The 24,138-nt window shown below is 38.6% G+C and overlaps 1 protein-coding gene across 1 annotated transcript in view; it reads left to right on the forward strand.

Moving 5' to 3' along the window:
• TMOD3 (tropomodulin 3) overlaps positions 1–24,138 on the forward strand; it is an 88,728-nt gene that overhangs the window by 50,835 nt on the left and 13,755 nt on the right. Inside the window, exons 4-7 of the mRNA XM_086320952.1 lie at positions 13,853–13,975; positions 15,183–15,272; positions 17,281–17,411; positions 19,122–19,229. Of these exons, the coding sequence (XP_086177078.1) occupies positions 13,853–13,975; positions 15,183–15,272; positions 17,281–17,411; positions 19,122–19,229 (452 nt within the window). The remainder of the gene's footprint in view (positions 1–13,852; positions 13,976–15,182; positions 15,273–17,280; positions 17,412–19,121; positions 19,230–24,138) is intronic.

Consider the following 24,138-nt stretch of genomic DNA (forward strand, 5'->3'; position numbering starts at 1 on the left):
CAGGCTTTCTCTGATTGCAGCAAATGGGGGCTCCTCTCTAGGTGAGGTGAGTGGACTTCTCATTGCAGTGACTTCTTTTGTTGCAGAGCATAAGCTCTGAGTCACGTGGGCTCAGTAGTTGTCTCTTACGGGCTCTAGAGCTCGGGCTCAGTGGTTTTGAGTGCATGGGCTTAATTGCTCCACAGTATGTGGGATCTTGCCACACCAGGAATCGAACTGGTGTCCCGTGCATTGTAAGGTGGATTCTTAACCATTGGACCCAGGGAATGGGTCCAGGGAAACCCAAAGATAAGCTTTTGAGTTTCAACACTCTATCTGATGGAAGAAAACACTACCACCCACACTTGATGGAGCCAAGCCTTAAAAAGCATGTTACAAGTGTCTTAGACCTAACAAAGGACAAGTTTATCTTCATCAGTTGGGGAACTTTGGTTACAGAGCTCTGTTTTGAAATACAGCTAAAAGATGGCTCTAGGCTTTTTAAAGCCACTCTGGATCTCATCCTTAAGTTAGTTGGCCTTGGTTATCCATAGTCACTAATCTGCCTTCCTTTCTTTGGGTCTCATCCCCAAGATCTTGATCACATTCAGAATAAATTATCTACATCGCGTTAGCATACCTTCCAATCAAGCTAACTGTGAATCCCCTCCTTAGCTCTGAAAATTCAGAATTTTGTTTTTTTAAGCTGCCTCTCCAGTGACTTGTTACCTGAACACCTGGGTTGAGTCGCAGGTTTCTTAATGCCTTATTTCACAGGAGATAGACTTTCAGATGAAGGATGTCTCCCTAGACAGAAGAGGTTCTCCTGGTTCTTCTTAAAACAATTTTGCAAACCTATTAAGAAATAAAAAACATTACTTTTTTGCTGTGCTCAGACTAGATAAGAATCCATAAAATGTGCCATTAGTCTCTAAATCATTTTTCTTACTAAGATGACTGGTCTCAGAGTTCAGTCCCCACTGGCAGAATTAGCTTTCTGTGCCAGGGAATGTTATAGCAATTCACTCAGTTTCTTGAGCTCCTTCCAGCTCTTTCTAAAATCTCATAGGACCTTTCATTGTAAATTATTTTAAAAGATCAATCAGGTGACTCACTTCTTTTTTAAAGAAAAAAATTGGAAACTGCTGAAAGGAAAAGTTATCCAACTACTTTCTCATATTCTGGGACTAGATGATGATTAATTACACTTGTTACTTTTTCACTTAAAGGCACACTGTCTTTCTGGAGCTAAAATTATACAGAACTAGTGTGACGAAAGGGAATCCCCATAAAATTGAAAATTAGACATTTCATGATTTTTCTTTTTGACCATGACCAAAAGCTATATACTCATGCCAAATTTCTCTTTCTGGATCATCTCAAAATGCCTTGAAAAGACCTACAGAGTAAGAATACTTGAGAGTTGTTATGTAGAAATAAATTAGTAATTTCAATTTGTGATTTGTGAAATAATTGTACTTGTACATTTTATGGAATTAAAAGCATAGGTCAAAATCTGAGAAGGAGGAGTTAATCCTAATTAGATGAATTTTAAGGCTTATATCTTCAATGCATTTGAGGAATGTTTTGTCCTACACTAATAAATGTTCTGCTTTTAATAATTGTAGTTTTTTTGACAGCAAGAGGAAGGTATTAGTCAGCTAATAAGGCATAGCTGTCAAAAGATATGTTAAAGATTGTTTTTAAGTACTACAGTGTTTACAGTAGAATCCACAATACACATCTATTAGGTCATCTAAATCTAACCATCTTGTGCTGATCCTGGAAAGCGAAGTCAAATGGGCCTTAGGAAGCAGCACTGCAAACAAAGCTAGTGAAGGTGATAGAATTCCAGTTGAGCTATTTCAAATCCTAAAAGATGATGCTGTGAAAGTGCTGCACTCAATATGCCAGCAAATGTGGAAAACTCAGCAGTGGCCACAGGACTGGAAAAGGTCAGTTTTCATTCCAGTCCCAAAGAAAGGAAATGCCAAAGAATGTTCAAACTACCACACAATTGCACTCATCTTACATGCTAGCAAAGTAATGCTCAAAATTCTCCAAGCTAGACTTCAACGGTACATGAACTGAGAATTTCCAGATTTCGAGCTGGATTCAGGAAAGGCAAAGGACCAGAAATCAAATTGCCAACATCTGCTGGAACATAGAAAAAGCAAGAGAGTTCCAAAAAAACATCTACTTCTGCTTTATTGACTTATGCCAAAGCCTTTGACTGTGTGAATCACAACAAACTGTGGAAAATTCTTCAAGAGATGGGAATACCAAACCACCTTACCCGCCTCCTGAGAAATCTGTATGCAGGTCAAGAAGCAACAGTTAGAATCAGACATGGAACAATGGACTGATTCCAAATTGGGAAAGGAGTATGTCGAGGCTGTATATTGTCACCCTGCTTATTTAACTTATATGCAGAGTACATCATGCAAAATGCCAGACGGATGAGGCACAAGCTGGAATTAAGATTCCTGGGGAAAATATCAATAACCTCAGATATTCAGATGACACCACCCTTATGGCAGAAAGTGAAGAACTAAAAAGCCTCTTGATAAAAGTGAAAGAGGAGAGTGAAAAAGTTGGCTTAGAACTCAACATTCAGAAAACTAAGATCATGGCATCTATTCCCACCACTTCATGGCAAATAGATGGGGAAACAGTGACAGCCTTTATTTTGGGGGGCTCCAAAATCACTGCAGATGGTGACTGCAGCCATGAAATTAAAAGATGCTTGCCCCCTGGAAGAAAAGCAACCTAGACAGCATATTGAAAAGCAGAGACATAACTTTGCCAACAAAGGTCCATCTAGTCAAGGCTATGGTTTTTCCAGTAGTCGTGTATGGATGTAAGAGTTGGACTATAAAGAAAGCTGAGCACTAAAGAATTGCTGCTTTTGAACTGTGGTGTTGGAGAAGACTCTTGAGTGTCCTTTGGACAGCAAGGAGATCCAACCAGTCCATCGTAAAGGAAATCAGTCCTGAATATTCATTGGAAGGTCTGATGCTGAAACTCCAATAGTTTGGCCACCTGATTGAGGAAATGACTCATTGGAAAACACCCTAATGCTGGGAGAGATTGGAGGCAGGAGGAGAAGGGGGTAACAGAGGATGAGATGGTTAGATGGTATCACCACCGACTCTATGGACATGAGTTTGAGCAAGCTTCAGGAGTTGGTGATGGACAGGGAAGCCTGACATGCTGCAGTCCATGGGATTGGACACTACTGAGTGACTGAACTGACTAACTAAAATCTAACCAGCTCGAGGTAGGAATGGTCATGGTACCAAGTAATCTTGGTAAAGATTAATGAAAATATCTTTCTTATGAGCCTACTATGTTCAGGATATTGAGAAACTAAATAAGAAAATTAAAACAGCGTAATTGTAATATAATTCTCCTTTTACTTGAAGGTACATGTTAAAATATTGGGAAGCTTTTTACCTCTTTCTCCTCGAAATGTCACAGAAGATGTAACTGAGGCATAGACTAAGGGCAAAGGAGAATATTCATCCAGCTCTTTCTCACTCTTGAGAATGTTGGAAACGCAGAGTTTTGACTGGTGATTATTTCTCATCTTCTTTTTATATACATTGAATATTCTGTCTCCAGGATAGATAAGGCTTAGAGCCTGGCCATGGATTTGACACTTAGAGGAATATTTGAACCCGGTTTTCAGTATTTCTTACTGACTCTCACTTCACTTTGCTTTGCTTGGAGTCTTCCTCCCCACTTCTGATATCACACTTCCCCCTTATCTAGCCTAGCCTAAGACTTTTTCCTCCTCATTTTCTCTTATTTCATAGACTGGAGCCTACTGTACCTTGTACACTCACTCCAGTGCACCATCAAAGAATTCCTCCATTTGAGCCACTGACGCCCACAGTTTGGGTTCCTCCTCTCCTTGAAGAGCACGCCTGCACTCTAAGTTGACCCTTAGGGTGGACATCTCTTCTTTCTGGTGGTTTCCCTTTCTCTCCAGATAAAGGAATGCTGTTGGGTTTTCTTCTCAAGAATCTCCTATGCCCTGCTCTGTTTAACTGACTAAAGGTGAATTTAACCAATTGCCTTAAACTAAGGGTTTCTCATAAACTTTCCAGATTCTTTATTCACAGTTACCTTAGCCTTCCAGAAAACTTACTATAGTCACTCTTTTCTGAAAGATGCTTTTCTCATCTTGCTGAGTACATGATTTCCTTGTGGAGAAAAGGCAGATCTGATTCCTTAGTTAAACCAGAAAGATCATAATTTTAAACTGCCTAAATCAATCAGCAGGATTATGTAACTGGCAGTGGGCAGTTGTTTTCCACTAACTTCAGAATAAAGACTGAGTCTATTTTTATGCTGAAATTTCGTGAGTTGTAAATGTCATTTATACACCTCTAGAAAGTGGTCTTCTCAGCCCAGTAGACTGGGCTACTGAAATTAGTCACACAGATGCAGGCATCCCCTTTGCAGACTGGTCACTGGATCTTTTGAATGATTTCACTCACTACTCCTTTGGAGTGAGGAGTTAGCCTGATGGACTGTTCATCGTTCATGTTTTATGGAAAACTTTCCCTGAATAAACATACCTGCTGTGGATATGCCTTTCCCTCCAACGTGTCTGTATATAATCTACATACTGGAGAATTTTGATTTTTGTTGTTCTAGAATCTTGCACTGGAGGCTGTAATATTAGGTTTTTCATTTTAATTGATTTAAGCTGTTATATCCTCTTGATGAATTGCCCATTTTGTCATTATTAAGTGACCTTCTTTATCCCTGGTAATGTTCTTGCTCTGAAATCTACTTTATCTGATATTAATATAACCAATATTGCTTTCTTTTGATTAGTGTTAGCATAGTATATCCTTTTCTATTTATTCTGTCAGTTTTTGTTCCTTTTCTTCTTTTTTTTTTTTTTGTTTCATATCTTCCATGTCTCTACATAACCTTTTGAACATATGAACCTATGCAGTATAGTAACTATTTTAATATCCTTACCTGCTAATTTTATCATTTGTCATTGCCAAGTCAGTTTTAATACATTGATTTTTTTCCTCTTCCTTATGGATTGAATTCCTCTACTTCGCATGCTGGTAATTTTTATTGAATGCCAGACATTATGAATTTTAACTTTTTGACTGCAGGATATTTGACCTACAAATAGTTCTTGAGTTTCATTCTGAGACATGATTAAGTTAGTTGGAAACAGTTTGATCCTTTGGGGTCTTGCTTTTTAAGATTTGTTAGGTGAGACTAGAGCTGTGTTCAGTTTAGGGCTCATCGTTTCTCCACTACAGAGGCAAGGGAGACCCTTCTGAGTTCCCTACCCACTGAGCCAAAGAATAATGCTTTTGAACTGTAGTATTGGAGAAGACTCTTGAGAGTCCCTTGGACAGCACGGGGATCCAACCAGTCTGTCCTAAAGGAAATCAGTCCTGAATATTCATTGGAAGGACTCATGCTGAAGCTGAAACTCCAGTACTTTGGCCACCTGATGTGAAGAACTGACTCATTTGAAAAGACCCTGATGCTGGGAAAGAGTGAGGGCAGGAGGAGAAGGGGACAACAGAGGATGAGATGGTTGGATGCCATCACTGACTCAATGGACATGAGTTTGAGTAAACTCCGGGAGTTGGTGATGGACAGGGAGGCCTGGCATGCTGCAGTCCATAGGGTCACAAAGCGTCAGACACGACTGAGCAACTGAACTGAACCCAGTGCCCTGTGAATTATGAGGTTTTTCCAGGCTGGTCAGTGGGAGAACATTCTGTGCCCAGCCCTGCATGAGCCTGTGCACTGTTATTTCTAATCTTTTCAGTGGTTTTTTTCCTTGACCCAAGGTAGTTTCATCACTCATATCTGCTGATCTGTACTCTGCTGAATGTTAAAAGGCAGCCCTCTGTAGAGCTCCAGAGTGTGCTCTCTGTGTAACTCTTCCCTCTCTGATGCTTTGTCCTATAAACACTGACTGCCCTCATCTTTCTGGACCTCAGCTGCGTCTCCTTGGTTCAGAGAGTTCCCCGGGCTCTACCTGGGTTATTCCCTGTGCTGCAGCCTGGGTTCTCTTCTCCAGGCAGTAACCTGGGCAGTCACGGCACTTACTGTGTTTCTCACCTCTTAGGAATCACTGTTCTTTTTTGCCCGATGATCAGTGTCTTCAAAACTTCTTCCTTATGTTTTGCCCTTTTTGGCATGCAATCATGGGTAAATCCTGACCCTATTCCTCCATGTTGGCCAGAAACGGAAGACTCCAGAATCACATACTATAGATACATGGTTTCCTCAACTAGAGTATAAGCTCCTCAAAGTAAAGAATCTCTTATTTTCCTTATGCTGTCTTTCTGGCTCATTATCTAGACTATTCAAGCTCACTAAGCATTTGTTGAATAAAGAGGCATTTATTGGGACTTCCCTGGCGATCCAGTGTTTGGAAATCTGCCTGCCAATGCAGGGGACATGAGTTTGATCCCTGGTCCAGGAAGACCCCTCATGCTGCGGAGCAGCTAAGTCTGTGCACCACAACTACTGATCCCACACACCCTAGAGCCTGTGCGCTGCAGCAGGAGAAGCTACCACAATGAGAAGTCTGTGCACTGGCCCAGTACAGCCAGAAACGAAATAAAGAAAATTCTTTTAAATGACAAAAAAACGAGGCATTTATTGATGATCATATTGTAATATTGAGCAGGTGTCATGGGTGCTACTGGGTCAAAACAAAAATTCCTCTCCAGAATCTGCCTCCCTGGTCCTTTGGTTTGTTTGATTTCTGGTTTGTACCCTTCCTATCAAAAAGCTGTCCCCAAATCCCCTATGGACATTATAGTGGCCGAGTTCCCTTAAATCTTTTCTGGAACAGTGTAGCTTATAAACATACACGTAGTAAAATTAGCTAGGGCCTTTCTCTATAGAAATGAAATAAGTAAGAGACGCCTCTGTTTCTATTTATTGTACTTTCTATATACTGAGCAAGGATGGGACCATGACAAAGACAATACTTAACATTCTGATAGTTGTAACTTGGTATCAGAGCAGAAGGGATGAGGACTTTTGAAGAAAGGTCCTGGCAATAAAATTAATATGGTTCATAATATTTTACTGATTTTTGGAACAATAACAAGGGTCTTGGCAAAATATTCCTTTTTTTTTTCTTTTCTCTTCTTGGCACAAACACAGTCTGGATAAATGCCTACATTTCAGCTACTATTGTATAAATTTTATCTTGGTTTCTTCTATTTCCTTAGCTGTCATTCTGTAGTTGCAGAAACATTACTGAGCTATTTTAACATTCTTAGCAACCAAGAGTCATAGCCCTGCTTTTGTTTTATTGCATTTGGGAGTGGCGAAAGATTTTTTATGATCTTATCATTCCTTATTTTCATATTTTGCTACAATGTAAAGAACTCTAATTTCAGTTTTTAACATTGCTTTGTTAAAATCCAGTTTTAGACATTGTTAAATAAGGAAATTAAAGTTGTCAGATAGAATGCTGTGTAACTGAAGAACAGAAGTGAATAGCCATTTTTTTAGACATTGTATTATTTCAAATAAATACAAATATTAAAAGTTAGAAGTCAGGGCTTTCTGACCGTACTTCAAGGAGAGAAAAGGTAAAATTAGTACAGATTACTCATCCTAATCTTATAAGTATAATCTCTGTAATTATACAGATTACCACTTTATCAACATGAGTAGGTAAAAATGAGAACCATATAGGGAACATTTTCAAAAATATCCATGCCTAGCCAATCTTCATTTTCTGAATTAAAGAATCATGGATATAGACACTTGGGACTTAATGGTTTTCAGTACTCCAGGATTGTTTTTGGAAAATTCTATCTCTCTCACATACACATGCAAGAAATTCCAGAGAAAATAAGAATAAAGAATTAACATGGGTCTATTGTGTTTACTGTATACCAGTTGCTTTATATGTATTAAATCATTTTATCAGAATGAGATTGAGAATCCATGATTTGAAAAAACACATCAGAAGGAAGATGATCATAATAAAATAGTATACTAATGAAGTTTGTTAACAGATGGTTTTGGATAAAAGTAGTATCAAATTTATGCATTTCCCTACCTGCTGCAAACACACACACACACCCCTTTACACCCCTACATAATTGTACATCGAATAAAAGCTGAGCATTTCACTCATCCTGTAAGATGTTGAGGGCACGTATCACATTAATTGTTATAATGGAGATTAATTTATCAGCATCTCTTAGTAATTAAGATTTGTAACTTAAATCTCATTTATGAGACTGAATTAACACCCATGTTTACAAAGGTATTTTCTGTTAATATGGAATTGATCAAGCAGTTTGTTAACTCTGTATTTCTCAGAAAACAGCTGATTTTGACACACACACTGTCTGGTTGAATGTGTCTCATAAAATTACCTTTTTTTTTTTTTTAATCTCTATAATTTAGGGGGCCAAATATAAATTTACTCAAAATGACAAAAAAAAAAAAAAAAGCCCTTATTTAATACATCAGCCCCTTCAGTTCAGTTCAGTTCAGTCGCTTAATTGTGTCCAACTCTTTGCAACCCCATGAACCACAGCACGCCAGGCCTCCCTGTCCATCACCAACTCCTGGAGTCCAACCAAACCCATGTCCATTGAGTTGGTGATGCCATTCAACCATCTCATCCTCTTGTCCCCTTCTCCTCCTGCCCTCAATCTTTCCCAGCATCAGGGTCTTTTCAAGTGAGTCAGTTCTTCGCATCAGGTGGCCAAACTATTGGAGTTCACCCAGGACTGATCTCCTTTAGGATGGACTGGTTGGATCTCCTTGCAGTCCCTTAGTGTTTTTTTAAAAAAACATCTTTATTAAGATGCAACTCATATCATAAAATTTACCCATGTAAACTGTACAACTCAGTGGTTTTTAGTACATTCACAGAGTTGTGTCATGATCAGCACAGTCTTAAGTTTAGAACGTTTTTATTATCCCTGAAAGAAACCTTAAACCATGAGCAGCCAGTCTCTACTCCTCACTGAAATGCTCCAGCCCTAGGAGACCAGTCATCAACTTTTTCTCTAAATTTGCCTGTTCTGGACATTTCAAATAAATGGAATCATACAATATGTGTTTCCAACTGATTTCCTTCACTTAGCCTGATGTTTGGGTTGGGAGTTTCATCTGTGTTTTAGTATACATCAGTGCTTCATTCCTTTTTATATGGATCAATAATATATCGTTGTATGGAAACACACACTTTGTGTATCCATGCATCAGTTGATGAACATTTGGATTGTTTCAACTTTTTAGCTATTACGAATGATGCTGCTGTGAACATTTGTGATTCCCAGGTGGCGTGGTGGTAAAGAATCCGCCTGCCAGTTCTGCAGGCTCCATCCCTGGGTTGGGGAGATTCCCTGGAGGAGGAAATGGCAATCCACTCCAGTATTCTTGCTGAGAAAACCGTGCGGTTGCAGAGTCAGACATGACTGAGCACACAACCTGCTTTCCATTTTCCTGTGTACAAGTTGCTGTTTATACCTACTAGTGAAATTGCTGGGTCATATGGTGACTGTTTTTTTAACAATTTGAAGAACTGCAAAATTGTTTTCTAAAGTGGCTTTGCCATTTTACATTCCCACCACCAGTATTAGGGTTCTAATTTCTCTGCATCCTGGTCAACTCTTGTCTATTTGATTATAGCCATCTTTGTAGCTGTGAAGTGATAACACTCATTGTGGTTTTGATTTGCATTATCCTGATGACTAATGGTATTGAGCATTTTTTCATGTGCTCTTAGACATCTGATATCTTCTTTAGATAAGTGTTTCTTCAAATCCTTTGCCTATTTTTAAATTGATGTCTTTTTATTGCTGATTTTTGTCAGTCAATATTTGATTTATTATTGATGAATATTCTTTGTATATTCTAGATTTTGTATCACATATGTAATTAGAAATCGGTTTCTCTCATTCCAGAGCTTGTCTTTTCACATTCTTGGTGGTGTCAATTGTCCCACAAAAGTTTTAGATTTTTATATAGTCCAGTGTATTTTTTCTTTTGTTACTTGTACTTTTGTGTTATATCTAAAAAATCATCGCCTAATTCAGGATCTTGGAGATTTACGCTTATGTTTTTGTTTTTGTTTTTTTAGTGTTATAGTTTTAGCTCTGATATTTAGATCTGTAGTTCATTTTGAATTATTATTTTTGTATGGTATATTATATAAGGGTCCAACTTTGTTCTTTTGCTATTGTCCCAGCACCATTTGTTGAAAAGACAACTCTTGCTCAATTGAATTGTCTTGATATCCTTGTACTGAACTAAACCTTCAGCCACCTCCCTGTGGAGTTATTAAATGAGATAAAAATACTTACTGTTCCAACCCTTTGTTCTTTGAGAGTGATCATTGGTCATCTGGGAGGCTGGTTAGAAATATAGATTCTTAGGGCTTGCATCAGACCTACTGCATGAGTCTGCATTTTAATAAGATCACCAGATGGATGACATGCACGTTAAAGCTTGAGAAGCACCAGTTTAAACCACTTTGAATTGGGTATTCTGTTACATGCAGTTGAAAGCTTCCTTATTAATATAAGTGCATTATAGTTCGCTAAAAAGACTTCTAATTCAGATGTAGGAAGTTGCAAGAAAGTTCTTATTCTCACCAAAACAAACAATATAAACTACATAATCACAGTTTAAAAAAAAAAAAAATACCAGAGAGCTTGAAGACACAAATCTTAGTGACTCCAGAAAGTGGTAAGTCTTCCATAAGAGAAGTGACCCTCTCTCTGCCTTCTTTCCTGACTGAAATATAGAGAAAAAGCAGAAGCCACCGTACAGAGGAATAAGAAGTCAGCCTAACTTTTAAACTTCTAATGGCTATGTATGGGCTAACATGATAGAGTATAAACCAGTGAAGTTATAGTCTAGCTAAATAGTTTATAGTTATAAAGTTCTGTCCACTAGAACTTTCTGCCATGATGGAAGTGTTCAGGATCTGTGCTAACCAGTGTGGTAGCTACTAGCCAGACATAGCTAGTGTGACTGAGAAGCTGAATTTTTAATTTTAATTAACTTAAACCTAGTCACATATGGCCAGTGGCTACCATATTGGACAGTGCATTGCATAAGACGGAGTGAGACCACACTGCCCTTTAGATCTTCATTTAGTGTTAGGGATCCTACTCTAAGAACCAAGGCAGGGAAGCAAAGCTGAGAGAAAATTCCTGAGGCATGGTTTTAGCTCAGGAGAACTGAGAGAAATCCTTTTCCGTTCACCTCCACATTCACAAAGTGTAGAGCAGACAACACGAGAGCAGGGCTGAAAGAAGTAGGCATCTCAGAGGTCTCAAAATCTCACCAGAGCTCTAATCCCAGGCCTTGCTGAAGATTAAGTCCTGATCTTTCCTCAAGTGAGGAAATGAATCAAAGTTGCAACAAAAAGCCCAAGTTCAGCTCTACTGTAAAGCATGTAACTTCAGTCTTGACCTGAGGGCCATGCCCCTTTCTGGGAGCAAATATAATTTCCTTTAGTCTCTGCTATACTTTTCTACAAAAATGCCCAATACAAAATCAAAGGTCTTAAGACACATGTGGCCCATAATCAAGAAGACAATCAATAGAAGACCCAGAGGTGATCCAGATATTGGTGTTATGAGTCAGAAACTTTATGACAGAAATACCAGATCTGCTGGACAAGGTGCACCACATGGATCAACAGATGAGGAATTTCGGCAGAAACATGAAAACTGGTTTTGTTTGTTTGTTTGTTTTTTTAATAAACGGAAATACTAAAAAATAAGAAATATAATATCAGAAATTAAGATATTTTAGATGGGCTTTTTGGGCTCCAAAATCACTGCAGATGGTGATTGCAGCCATGAAATTAAAAGACGCTTACTCCTTGGAAGGAAAGTTATGACCAACCTAGATAGCATATTCAAAAGCAGAGACATTACTTTACCAACAAAGGTCCGTCTAGTCAAGGCTATGGTTTTTCCAGTGGTCATGTATGGATGTGAGAGTTGGACTGTGAAGAAAGCTGAACGCCGAAGAATTGATGGTTTTGAACTGTGGTGTTGGAGAAGACTCTTGAGAGTCCCTTGGACTGCAAGGAGATCCAACCAGTCCATTCTGAAGGAGATCAGCCCTGGGATTTCTTTGGAAGGAATGATGCTAAAGCTGAAACTCTAGTACTTTGGCCACCTCATGCGAAGAGTTGCCTCATTGGAAAAGACTCTGATGCTGGGAGGGATTGGGGGCAGGAGGAGAAGGTGGCGACAGAGCATGAGATGTATGGATGGCATCACTGACTCTATGGACATGAGTTTGAGTGAACTCCAGGAGTTGGTGATGGACAGGGAGGCCTGGCGTGCTGCGATTCATGGGGTCGCAAAGAGTCAAACACGACTGAGTGACTGAACTGAACTGAACTGAGCTGACAATACCTGACAAGCTTTGGCCAGATTCCTGGGAGTAGTGTGCATTGTGGGAGGTTTCCTTATGAGTTACACTGATTGCTGTTTACCTTGAACAAGAATTATACATTACTCACTGCCCTGATTATTAAGCCCACAAACATTTCTTTTGATAGAACACTGCATAGATTTACCAGGCCACATGGCCTCATACTTTCCTGGTAATTTTCTGATAGAAAAGAAAATAATTGAACTTCTGTGAAGACACACCTGTGAAGGCCTTCCTAGATCACTTAGTTACAATTTTTACCTCTCTCGGGAAGTAAATGAGAGGCAGTCTTGGTAACTTGGTCCCACTATGTGTAAATATATCTTGTTTGGTCAGCTTGTGCTGCAGTTATATCATTATCATTTTCCATTCACTTCACATTTTAAATTTTTCTTTGAACATACGGTAATAAAATATCAAATTTTCACATACCAAGAACTATGGGTTTCTAGAAGAACTGTTTTCTTAAGTAACCTTGTTACTGTCCAGACTTAGAAGAACAGTGCCAGAAGGTTTCAGATGACCACTCAGTACATACAGAAATCTCTTTTCAATTAGAACTTAAAGTTTTGGAAGTGTTTTTGAATGTATTTCTTTTCTTTTTGGCTGCAATGCATCTTCTTTGCTGTGCAAGGGCTTTCTCTAGTTGGGGCAAGTGGGGCGACTCTTCTTGTGGTGCACAGGCTTCTCATTGCCGTGGCTTCTCTTGTTGCAGAGCCCAGGCTCTAGGGCTCAAGGGCTTCAGTAGTTGTGGTGTACAGGCTTAGATGCTGTCTGCCACGTGGCATCTTCTCCAACACTGAACACGTGTTCCCTGCATTGGCAGGCAGATTCTTAACCTCTGCCCCACCAGGGAAGTCCAAATTTTTAGAAGTTGAATTGCCTCTGCCATCCCCCAGGGACTCTAGCAGTTCTTGGCTTAAGAATAAGAAAGTGAATTGTTTTATTTCCTTAATCTGTTTATAGATTTTTTTTATGATTTAGTTTTTTTTTAAATATTTGTAGAATAACTCATTATTACTCCAAAAAGAACCTATTTTACTTTCACAAATGGGAAAATTTCTCAGTTCATTTTTTTTTTGGTTCTGATTGTTATGGCCAGAATATTGCATTGGAAACTTATAAATACACACTGAAGATGAAACAGAGTTATTGTAGATGTTAATTTTTTTTTTTGCTTTCCTTGTTTATTTTTTAAGCATTCTTAATACTGAGTTTGTATTTATTTTGGGGGGTGTCACCGATTAAAAATGCTGTGATAGCTTCAGGTGAACAGCAAAGGGACTCAGCCATACATACATATGTTTTAGATGTTAATCTTGATTTTTATTTCAGCTTCAGTTGTACATACTTCTAATAATTTCTGTTAGAACAAAATGGTAATGAGTTACTAGCAGTAATAGTGAAATTAACAAACTGCTTTGTTTTACAGGGAAAATATTTATCCCCAAACAGAAACCTGTACAGACTTTTACAGAAGAAAAAGTGTCTCTTGATCCAGAACTAGAAGAAGCTTTGACAAGTGCTTCTGATACAGAATTGTGTGACCTCGCAGGTATCTCCTAAAATAAATTAATTTGTGAGTGAGAATAGAGGGGGAAAATGCCAACACATACCTGTATTCACTACACAAATGCTGGCTTTGCCTAGCGAAGTGCTCCTGAATATGTAACCATATATTTGGCTTTGTTTTTAACACTATAAATCTGACATAAAGGATTTTGTTTCTTTAAATTCTCTTAATGATCAAATTTTAATGTTAATGGAATTTATTGATTATTGGATGTCTTTTTTCCCCCTTCTTGCCATCTTTGAAAGTCTTTATTAAAGACTTTCATCAGCCGGTGCTCAGCTAAAACCTATCTCCAAGGTCAACTGGTATCCCGTTTTATCAGAAGACCCAGAAATGGGTAACTGGAAATTAGATAAAGTAGTCCTGAGCTATCATCCCACTTTCCTAACTTTCCTGAAGTTAGATGGAACTCCAAACCTCCCTGTGATTTTTCACTACCCATTTCTTATCTGGACCAGTGTCTGCCCCCAGCTACCTCCACCCACACCCATTTTCCTAGATAGAAAAATACGATGCCTGGGAAGATCTTAGTACCAAATAACCCTAAGAATTAACAAGAGAAGCACAGTCAGGGTGTGGTACCACACCTGGAGCAGGTATCTTATTCCCTGGGGGGCTGAGGACTATGAACTTGTAAACAGTACACTCATCAGAATGGAACGGGCCAGTACAGTAGTAGCTTCTGCCTCATTTGTGCAAAAGGGCAGCAAAAACAAAACCACATTTATTTCTAGTCCTAAGGGATGTGATTTTAATCTTAAATGTGAGAATTCAACTGTACTTTTTAGTACTCTGCTCTCAGCTGAAGTACAAATGTAAATTAATATTAAGAGTCAAGGTTAAGTTGAAAAATCTGTTTTTTATCTCATTCTGTTTGGAGAAACATTGTAAGAAGGGTGGATGGATAGCAGTAGATCATTTCCATTTTCTCTCTTGGCCACCAGATGGAGCTAAGCACAGGTTTACATTTAGGGTCAAGCTGGCTCCAGCTGTGTCTAAATTCAGACGTGGGGAGAAAGTACAAGGGTATTGATAAGAAAGAGATTGTAGGGGATTTTTTTAATCATGTTGTCTCCTTTTTTGGGCTAAAAAATGTGTGTTTAATTGAATATGAAAATGTCCAGAGAATATTAAAATCGCTGATAGAAATTTGGGGGTATAAAATAATGTTCTTTTTCTATATTTGTAGCTATTCTTGGGATGCACAATTTGATAACAAATACACAGTTCTGCAACATAGTGGGAAGCAGTAATGGTGTCGACCAAGAACATTTTTCAAGTAAGAACTTATAATGCTTTGTGAATTCTAATCTTTTGTTAATTATGTTTTGTTTCCTCCATGTAATGACTTCAGTATTTGCATGCCAAATGTTACGTATGTGTGCTGGAATCCTGAGATTCCAGTTACATGGTATTGACAGTAGAAAACCATTGAAAATAGAATATTAAATATTGTATGCTTAATGTGTCAGCAGACATAATAGGAACCACTCTCACCTTACTAAATAATGCTAATGGTAAATGCTATAAAAACCAGTCAAACTTGGCTTTAATTGGCATTTTGTTTTTGGTGTTCCTAATTTTCAGGAAGTCTACAACAGTGCTGACAAAGAAACTATATTATAAAATCAGATTCAGGAGAAAGCAAAGAATTCTTCAGACCCTAAACCTTTTTGTCTGATGCAATGTTAGACTAAAGCAAAGCTTTTTTAAAAATTCATGTATAAGACATTTTAAAACTACCAAAATAATGCATATTGTGTAGTAAATTCAAACATGACTTACATGCACAAGAAGTAAGTGTCTCTATTCACAGCCATCCTGCCTTCTACTTCCTGCACCACCACCCCACCCTCAGCCATGACTATTAACGATTTGGAATGTATCCTTCCCGACTTCGTGTTATGCTTATATAAACTTATATATGTACACATGTTATAAATATCTTTTCTTTTCTTTTCTTTTTTTTTTTTTTACAAAAATGGGATCATACAAGAGGTATTTTTTGTTACTCAAGTTTTCAGTAATAATACTGCTGGCTAATTTTTTTTTTTTTTTGAATGCTTACCATCGGCCATGTTCTTCTGTGCATAGCTCTTGAATGTAAATTGTTCTCAATTCTTACAATAGTTCTATGAAATAAGTATTATCATCTCTAATTTGCCTGTGAAGGAGCTGAAGGTTTAGAATGATGAAGCTAGCTTTAATATCCCATGAACTCGGTGGTGAGGATTTTGATCTATGCTATGTAATGTATTGCTTAGCAACATACCACATTTCCTAGTGAGTGCATATAGATTTACCTCATTCAAACATCTTTATAACATTCCATTTTATGAATGTTCTGTAATTGGCCATTCTCCTGTTTTTTTTTTTTCTCTTTATTGTGGAAATGTTCAAGCATACATAATAGAAGAGGGAATAACATATCCATTATCCAGCTTCAACTGTTTTTCACATCTTGCCAGCTCTGTTTCGTCCACTGACTGCCTCCCTCCCATCCGTTCTGCTTTGTTCCCCGAAATATTTTATTTTTTTGTTTGTTTTATTTATTTTTCTTTTTTTCCCCGAAATATTTTAAAGCAAATCCTGTTTGTTTATATTACCTCACCCATTTCCATATGTGTCTCTCACAAAGGCTCTTCTTGTAACATAACCACAATGCCGTTATCAAACTTAAAGATTATGAGTAATTCTTTCATGTTGTCCAATAACCAGTCCACATTCAGATTTTCCATATTCTCTCAAAAATGCCATTGCACAGCTGGTTTGTTCAAGTCAGGATCCAGAAGGGTCACACATTGCATTTGCTTGTCATTTTTTTTTTTTTCAGTTCTTCTTAATCTCTTAACAGTTGTTAAGATTTTATTATATTAGAACTTTGAGGTATGAGATTTTATCGTATTAGAACTTTATCTTGAACATTGCTAAAAGTAAATGGGATCACCATTTGTGTCAGCTTGTATCAGCAAATATATTTTTGTGATAAAGATATCTTATAATACACCAGGAGGCAAGAGGCAGTGAAAATACTCATTTTTGAAGGCTGATACATTGCAAGCAAATTAAATGTTGAATTATGTTTGGTACTTATATTCAGTAAAGCTTTATTTCAGTGCTTTGTGTGTCAGCACATAAATGATCTTTTAGAAATTTGGGGAAAGAAACTTATAAATTAGTTCTACTGCATGTGTGTGTGTTTGTGCTATGTGTTTCCAAGTTAATATATGCTCTCACTATAACAGTGTCAATCAGTGACATACTTGCTCTTTCCATTGTTACTGCAGATGTGGTAAAAGGGGAAAAGATTCTTCCAGTATTTGATGAGCCCCCAAATCCAACCAATGTTGAAGAAAGTTTAAAGAGGATTAAAGAAAATGATGCTTATCTTGTTGAAGTTAATTTGAATAATATAAAGGTAGGTGTGATAAGCAGGCAGAAAGCTATTTTGAGTTGCTTTGACTCAGCTGGATCTCGGCTGAGAGCTGGGCAGTTTTGATATAGACTGATCCCTTCTACTTAATGGTAAAGTTTTTACTTCTAGTAGTATACTAACAGAGATTTCTTCTATTTTAGAAGTTAAGATATAAGAGTATTTTCTGATTTACTTTTTAAAGGCTATCATATATTAATAGAAATATAAACTCTGCAGATGGCAGTATATGTCTTGGGCTTCCGAAGTACTGCCCTTTTATAGGAGCATTTTAGTCTTTCAGTTTTTGTCTTTTTCATCAGGTCCCTTGAAATATAATGTAGATGTTGTGAAATTCTCCCTGTCTAGTGTGCACTTCTGTGAGTTAAAGCAAATGCATACAATCGCACCACCACCACCACTGTCAGATGTAGAACATGTCACACCCTCCGTCCTCATTCCTGCCACCAGCTCCAGCCCCTGACAACCATGGATCTGTTTTCTTTCCATTATCGTTTTGCTTTCTCCAGAATTTCATATAAATGGAGTCATATAGTGTGTGGCCATTGAATCTGGTTTCTTCACTTAGCATAACGCTTGTGAGAGTCATCTGTGCTGTTGCATGTCTCAGTGGTTTGCGGTTTTGTGTTGCTGAGCAGTATTTCTTTGGATGTGCCGTGGTTTGTGTGTCCATTCACCAGCTGATAGACTTGAGACTTAAGAGTTGCTTCCAGTTTGGGATAATTATAAATAAAGCCACTATACACATTCACATACAAGTTTTTGTGTGAATATGTGTTTTCATTTCTCTTGATTACACACCCAGAAGTGGGTTTTATGGGGTCTTACTGGGACTTTTAAAATGCAACTCTTCCATGAAGTAAAAAAAGAAGAAATGAGTTAGGAGAGCATAAGGATAATTAATTACCGAAGAGTAAACTCAGATGATCTCTTAGGTATTATTAGCCATTGTATGATAGCCTTGTTACAGATTCCTCATTTTAAATGTTAATTTATCTGAATTGAAGGCAGAGAGAACATCTGGAAATTACAGGAACCTAGGGAATTAGACCTCTGTGCTTTCTGTGGGTGTTCCTTCCTGTGAGTGGAGGCAGGAAAGCCTTGGGAAAAGCTAATGTGCCTAGTTGATCACTAATCTTTTTTTTTTTTTTTTTAATTTACTTCTCATGTATCTTGGCCTCTAAATCAATAGTAATGATCTGAAAATAACCAGGCTACAGGAAGCTGAAGTCTTGATACTAAGAGGAAAAACAGATGTCTCCTAAAACTGTCTCTTTCCTCATTTCAAGTTAATCTTTCTTAACACCTTACAGCTTGTGACTGAGAACAGTATGTCATCTGCCTCAGAAAGCACTATAAGTAGATTCCCACATCTTTCTCTTTGTAGAAAAATGGAACCATTTTAAATACTCATAATACAAATAATTAAAAAGAGAATAGTGAGAATTTTCTTTAACCTTGTGCTAGAAAAGCAGTGATGTATGCTTTGCTCTATGCCAACAGATATACAGTACTAGAACAGTCAAAGAGATGAGGTGACTGAGTTGTTAGTTTTCATTTGTAGGACAGTGGTTATATGTTACATAATTTCTGAGTACATTTTAAGCAAAAGAGAAAGTAGAGATGTCTTTGATTATTGGACTGAATTTACTGAAAACTAAAATGTAATAATGTTTCATATTTTTGTCTTTCAAGAATATCCCAATTCCAACCCTAAAAGATTTTGCAAAGGCTTTGGAAACCAACACACATGTGAAATATTTCAGTCTTGCAGCCACCCGAAGCAATGACCCTGTTGCTACTGTAAGTAAGCTGTGACTAATAATATTGAAATTATGACTGTGTAATACCAGGATATGTTACAAAGGTGATTAAACTGGTTTTATGAAAAGATGTACTTTTTTAAAATTCAACTATACTTCAATAAAAATAAATTTAAAAATAAATAATTTTAGTGTAGTTTAAAAAATTTTGTGTTCTAAGAGCTACTGTTAGTAACCATGATGTTCAGTAGTCAATAAAAGCAAGTATCAGTTTAAAAAAATTTTTTTACTCTTTTTTCAATTTCTGATTACTATTAGGCAATATATTATTTACTATCCTTTTATATTTATTTTTTCCATGTATTTCCCTTCTTTGAAAATTTTAAAACATGAATGGAGTTTTAAAATGCAGTGGAGTTTAGAGTGCAGTGTAAGCTGTTCTGCAACTAAATTTTTTACTTTAATATATCTTAGAGGTCTTTTCCTATCAGCATATAAAGTTCTACATCATTCTTTTAAAACCTGTAGAGGGTTCCATTTATGGATCTACAGTGTTGGGTTTTTATCGATGCTTTTTAATGTGTCTGTTGAAGTGATCATGTGGTTTTTGTCCTTTATTCAATTAATACATATTACATTGCTTAACTTTTGTATGTTAAATCAGTTTTGCATTTCTGTGGGAAGTCCCACTTGACTATGATATAAACCCTTTTCTTCTTGACTTTGAGGGTATCAATCCGTTTCATTCTCCTCCTACCTGCTTGGGCATTCTTCCTCTGGTCCCTAAACTGGTTCCTTCTCATCTCCCCAGCATCTGAACCTCTAAACGGCTCAGAGCTTGGCCCTCGTCCCTGTTCTTTTCTTCGTCTACACTCACTTTCCGGGTGATCTCATTCTGTTTCATTGCCATATATTATCCATGTATTACAGTGACTCCCAACATTATTATCTCCAGTTCATACCTCTCCCCTGAACTCCAAACCCATGTTCAGCTTCTCCTTAACAGCTTTACTTGGATGTCTAACAGAAGTCTCAGACCAAAATCCCAAACCAGACTCCTGACTTCCATCCCATACCTGCCTCTCTCACATTCTTCCCCATCTCACTAAATGGAAACGTCATTCTTTCATTTGCTCAAGTCAAGATAATAATAATGGAGTGACTTCCCTTTGTCACAACCTTAAATGTATATCCCACTCTGTCTTCAGGTATTTCCTTTATATCCAGCCACTTCTCACCATCTTCACCACCACCACCTGGTCCAAGCCACTGTCTTCCCTAATCTGGATTATTGCAGTGGCCTCCTAACTTAACTGCATGCTTCCACCTTACCTGCCCCAGAGCCAGCTCTTTATACAGCATCACAAGTGACTCTTAAAACTTAAATGATTTCATTCCTATACTCAGAAGCCTCCAGCAGATCCCTGTCTCACTAAGTAAAAATCAGATTCTTTCAGTGGCCTAGTAAGGCCTTAGCTGAGGAGACTCACCTCCTTTGTTGCTATTTTTTTCATTTTATTCCAGCTGTACAGCCTCCTTGCTCCTATCTCCCTAAAGATGCTCCACATAGTTTAACTTCATCGCCTTAATTATTTGAGTCCTTGCTCAGATGTCACCCTCCAGGGGAGGCTTTTCCTGAGCCCTGTATATAAGATAGCAAGCCAGCTTTTTCCCCAACACTCCCCATCTACCCTGCTTTGCCTTTTATTCCTCCTCTATAGTCCTTTTTACCATTTGACATTATGTTTTGCTTTCTTATTTATTATCTGGGCCCCCCACTAAAATGTAAGTTCCATGAGGTAGAGACTTGGGTGTTTTACGTCAGAATCTATAGAGCAGTGCCTATCAAAAATAGGCCATTTAGTTCAGTTCAGTCACTCAGTCGTGTCCCACTCTTTGCGACCCCATGAATCGCAGCACGTCAGGCCTCCCTGTCCATCACCAACTCCCAGAGTTCACTCAGACTCATGTCCATCGAGTCAGTGATGCCATCCAACCATCTCATCCTCTGTCATCTCCTTCTCCTCCTGCCCCCAGTCCCTCCCAGCATCAGAGTCTTCTCCAATGAGTCAACTCTTCGCATGAGGTGGCCAAAGTACTGGAGTTTCAGCTTTAGCATCATTCCTTCCAAAGAAATCCCAGGGCTGATCTCCTTCAGAATGGACTGGTTGGATCTCCTTGCAGTCCAAGGGACTCTCAAGAGTCTTCAACACCACAGTTCAAAAACATCAATTCTTCGGCACTCAGCCTTCTTCACAGTCCAACTCTCACATCCATACATGACCACTGGAAAAACCATAGCCTTTACTAGACAGACCTTTGTGGGCAAAGTAATGTCTCTGCTTTTGAATATGCTATTTAGGTTGGACACAACTTTCCTTCCAAGGAGTAAGCGTCTTTTAATTTCATGGCTGCAGTCACCATCTGCAGTTTTTGGAGCCCCAAAAAATAAAGTCTGACACTGTTTCCCCATCTATTTCCCATGAAGTGATGGGACCAGATGCCATGATCTTCGTTTTCTGAATGTTGAGCTTTAAGCCAGCTTTTTCACTCTCCACTTTCACTTTCATCAAGAGGCTTTTGAGTTCCTCTTCACTGTTGGGGGCCAGAGTGAGGTACTCCGCCCGTGACAAAGGTCATGAGGAAGGAGGCTCGACATACGCAAAGGCGGGATCGAGCCTCAGGAGTCCCCCTGGAACTCCTCGAGCATCTACCCCCATAACCAGAGCCTGCCTACTTTACTACTTTGTGCTTACCTACACCTCTGACTTTACGGGGGGCTGTCCCCCACCACCTCTTTCGGAGAAGGAGTTAACCTAGAGCTCCAGTTAATAATAATTCCTGGGCGTGATAAGAGTGTTTTAACCTACAAACTCCTCTGAAGGTTCTCTAGCCTGCCTGACAGGCTCGTCCAGCCACATGTGATTGCTCACAGCCTCCCAACCGTGAGAGGCACGAGATGCTTTAAACCTTCTAAAAACAGGTTCCTTAGAAAAGTTAGAAAACTATTAGTATAAGTATAATGGGCTAATTAGAAATTGTGTTGGTGAAGGGTTTTTCATTTGTTGAGCCAATGTTTGTTGCTAAGTCTCCATATCCCCTGCCCTTACACACATTAATGAATATATAGAAGGAATAAGTATTAACCTTTGATATTAATCACGCTAGACCTTAGGCTAAGTAAATTCTTTCCTTAACTAAAACCCACTACACCCTCACCCTGTAGGAATGTAACTTTACTTGGGTGGCGTCTGTTTTGAGAATAATCAGCCCTGGAGAAATAAGTGTCCTGATTGACTGACCGCTGTCACAAGGAGAGGGTCGTAAATTGTCAGCAGGCCCCCCTGGCCAGAAGATGATGTAACACCCCTAAGACCTCTGTATACATTTGTGTGAAGCACCTGACTTTAATAAAAGTCAGGACTGCTGTCCCCACGTGACTTTTGTATAACATCTTAGTGTATAAAAACAGACTCTGGAAAATAAAGAATTGGGATCAGTTTCTCGAAATACTGGTCTCCCCATGTCGTTCTCTCTCTCACTCTGGTTGAGTCTCCATCTGGAGCGCGGAACCCACCATGCTTACTAATTATGCCTGGGCTTCTAAGATCCGACCGGGGAGGCCTCAGTGTCTCCTCTCCTTCGGGAGAACGGAAGGACGCCTGCGGCCTACGTAAGTGGTGCAAACTTCTTGTCTTGAAGTTTTATTGGTCTCCCGCGTAAACCAAGCTACTCAGCCTCTTTTCTCCACTGAATTTTCCTACTGAGCTATCCTTATTCTATTACTCTTTATATCTTTAATTAATATCTAATTGAAGCTATTGTATCCTGATCCTCGCCTATGCCGTCTCTCCTTCGAATACCCTGGATCAGCCGGGGCTGGTCCCCGGCACTTCACTTTCTGCCATAAGGGTGGTGTCATCTGTATATCTGAGGTGATTGATATTTCTCCCGGCAATCTTGATTCCAGCTTGTGTTTCTTCCAGTCCAGCATTTCTCATGATGTACTCTGCATATAAGTTAAATAAACAGGGTGACAATATACAGCCTTGACGTACTCCTTTTCCTATTTGGAACCAGTCTGTTGTTCCATGTCCAGTTCTAACTGTTGCTTCCTGACGTGCATACAGATTTCTCAAGAGGCAGATCAGGTGGTCTGGTATTCCCATCTCTTGAAGAATTTTCCACAGTTGATTGTGATCCACACAGTCAAAGGCTTTGGCATAGTCAATAAAGCAGAAATAGATGTTTTTCTGGAATTCTCTTGCTTTTTCGATGATCCAGCAGATATTGGCAATTTGGTCTCTGGTTCCTCTGCCTTTTCTAAAACCAGCTTTTAACATCAGGAAGTTCACGGTTCACATATTGCTGAAGCCTGGCTTGGAGAATTTTGAGCATTACTTTACTAGCGTGTGAGATGAGTGCAATTGTGCGATAGTTTGAGCATTCTTTGGCATTGCCTTTCTAAGGCCGTTAGTAACATTTTAATAAATGTGGGTACGGATGGATGGATAAGGAATTTACCTGAGGTCACCTAGCCAGTTGTTGCTAATAGGTAGTTCAGGAGAGTAGATACCTGCCTCAAGTTCTTTATAGTGTGGCTGCCCCTGTTGCCTTTAACGACTTTTAAGTTTGATCTTACCCCATGTTCTCTGGAGTTTGGCCTTTCTTTTGACCCCTCTGCAGGGCTGTATTAATAAGCTCACATTCATATTCTTCTGTTACCCGCCTCCCCAGCCCTTCTCTTTCCCCTCTGCTCACTTACAGGCTTTGTTAATTATTCAGTATAGTGTTTATTAAGCACTGGGTCAAATGCCTAGCACTGCCACATCCTGTGAGAAATTGTAATGCAAGCAGATGCAAGACACTGTTCTCTGAGGTGGTGAATGTTTAGTTAGGCCCTTCTTTTCCATAGTTCTTATGCTCTAGCAATTCCAGTTATTTGTGGC

The sequence above is a fragment of the Bos grunniens genome, chromosome 10, assembly GCF_055505025.1.
Source record: "Bos grunniens cultivar Pamir isolate PY7600 chromosome 10, Bosgru_T2T1.0, whole genome shotgun sequence".
Classification (NCBI taxonomy): domain Eukaryota; kingdom Metazoa; phylum Chordata; class Mammalia; order Artiodactyla; family Bovidae; genus Bos; species Bos grunniens.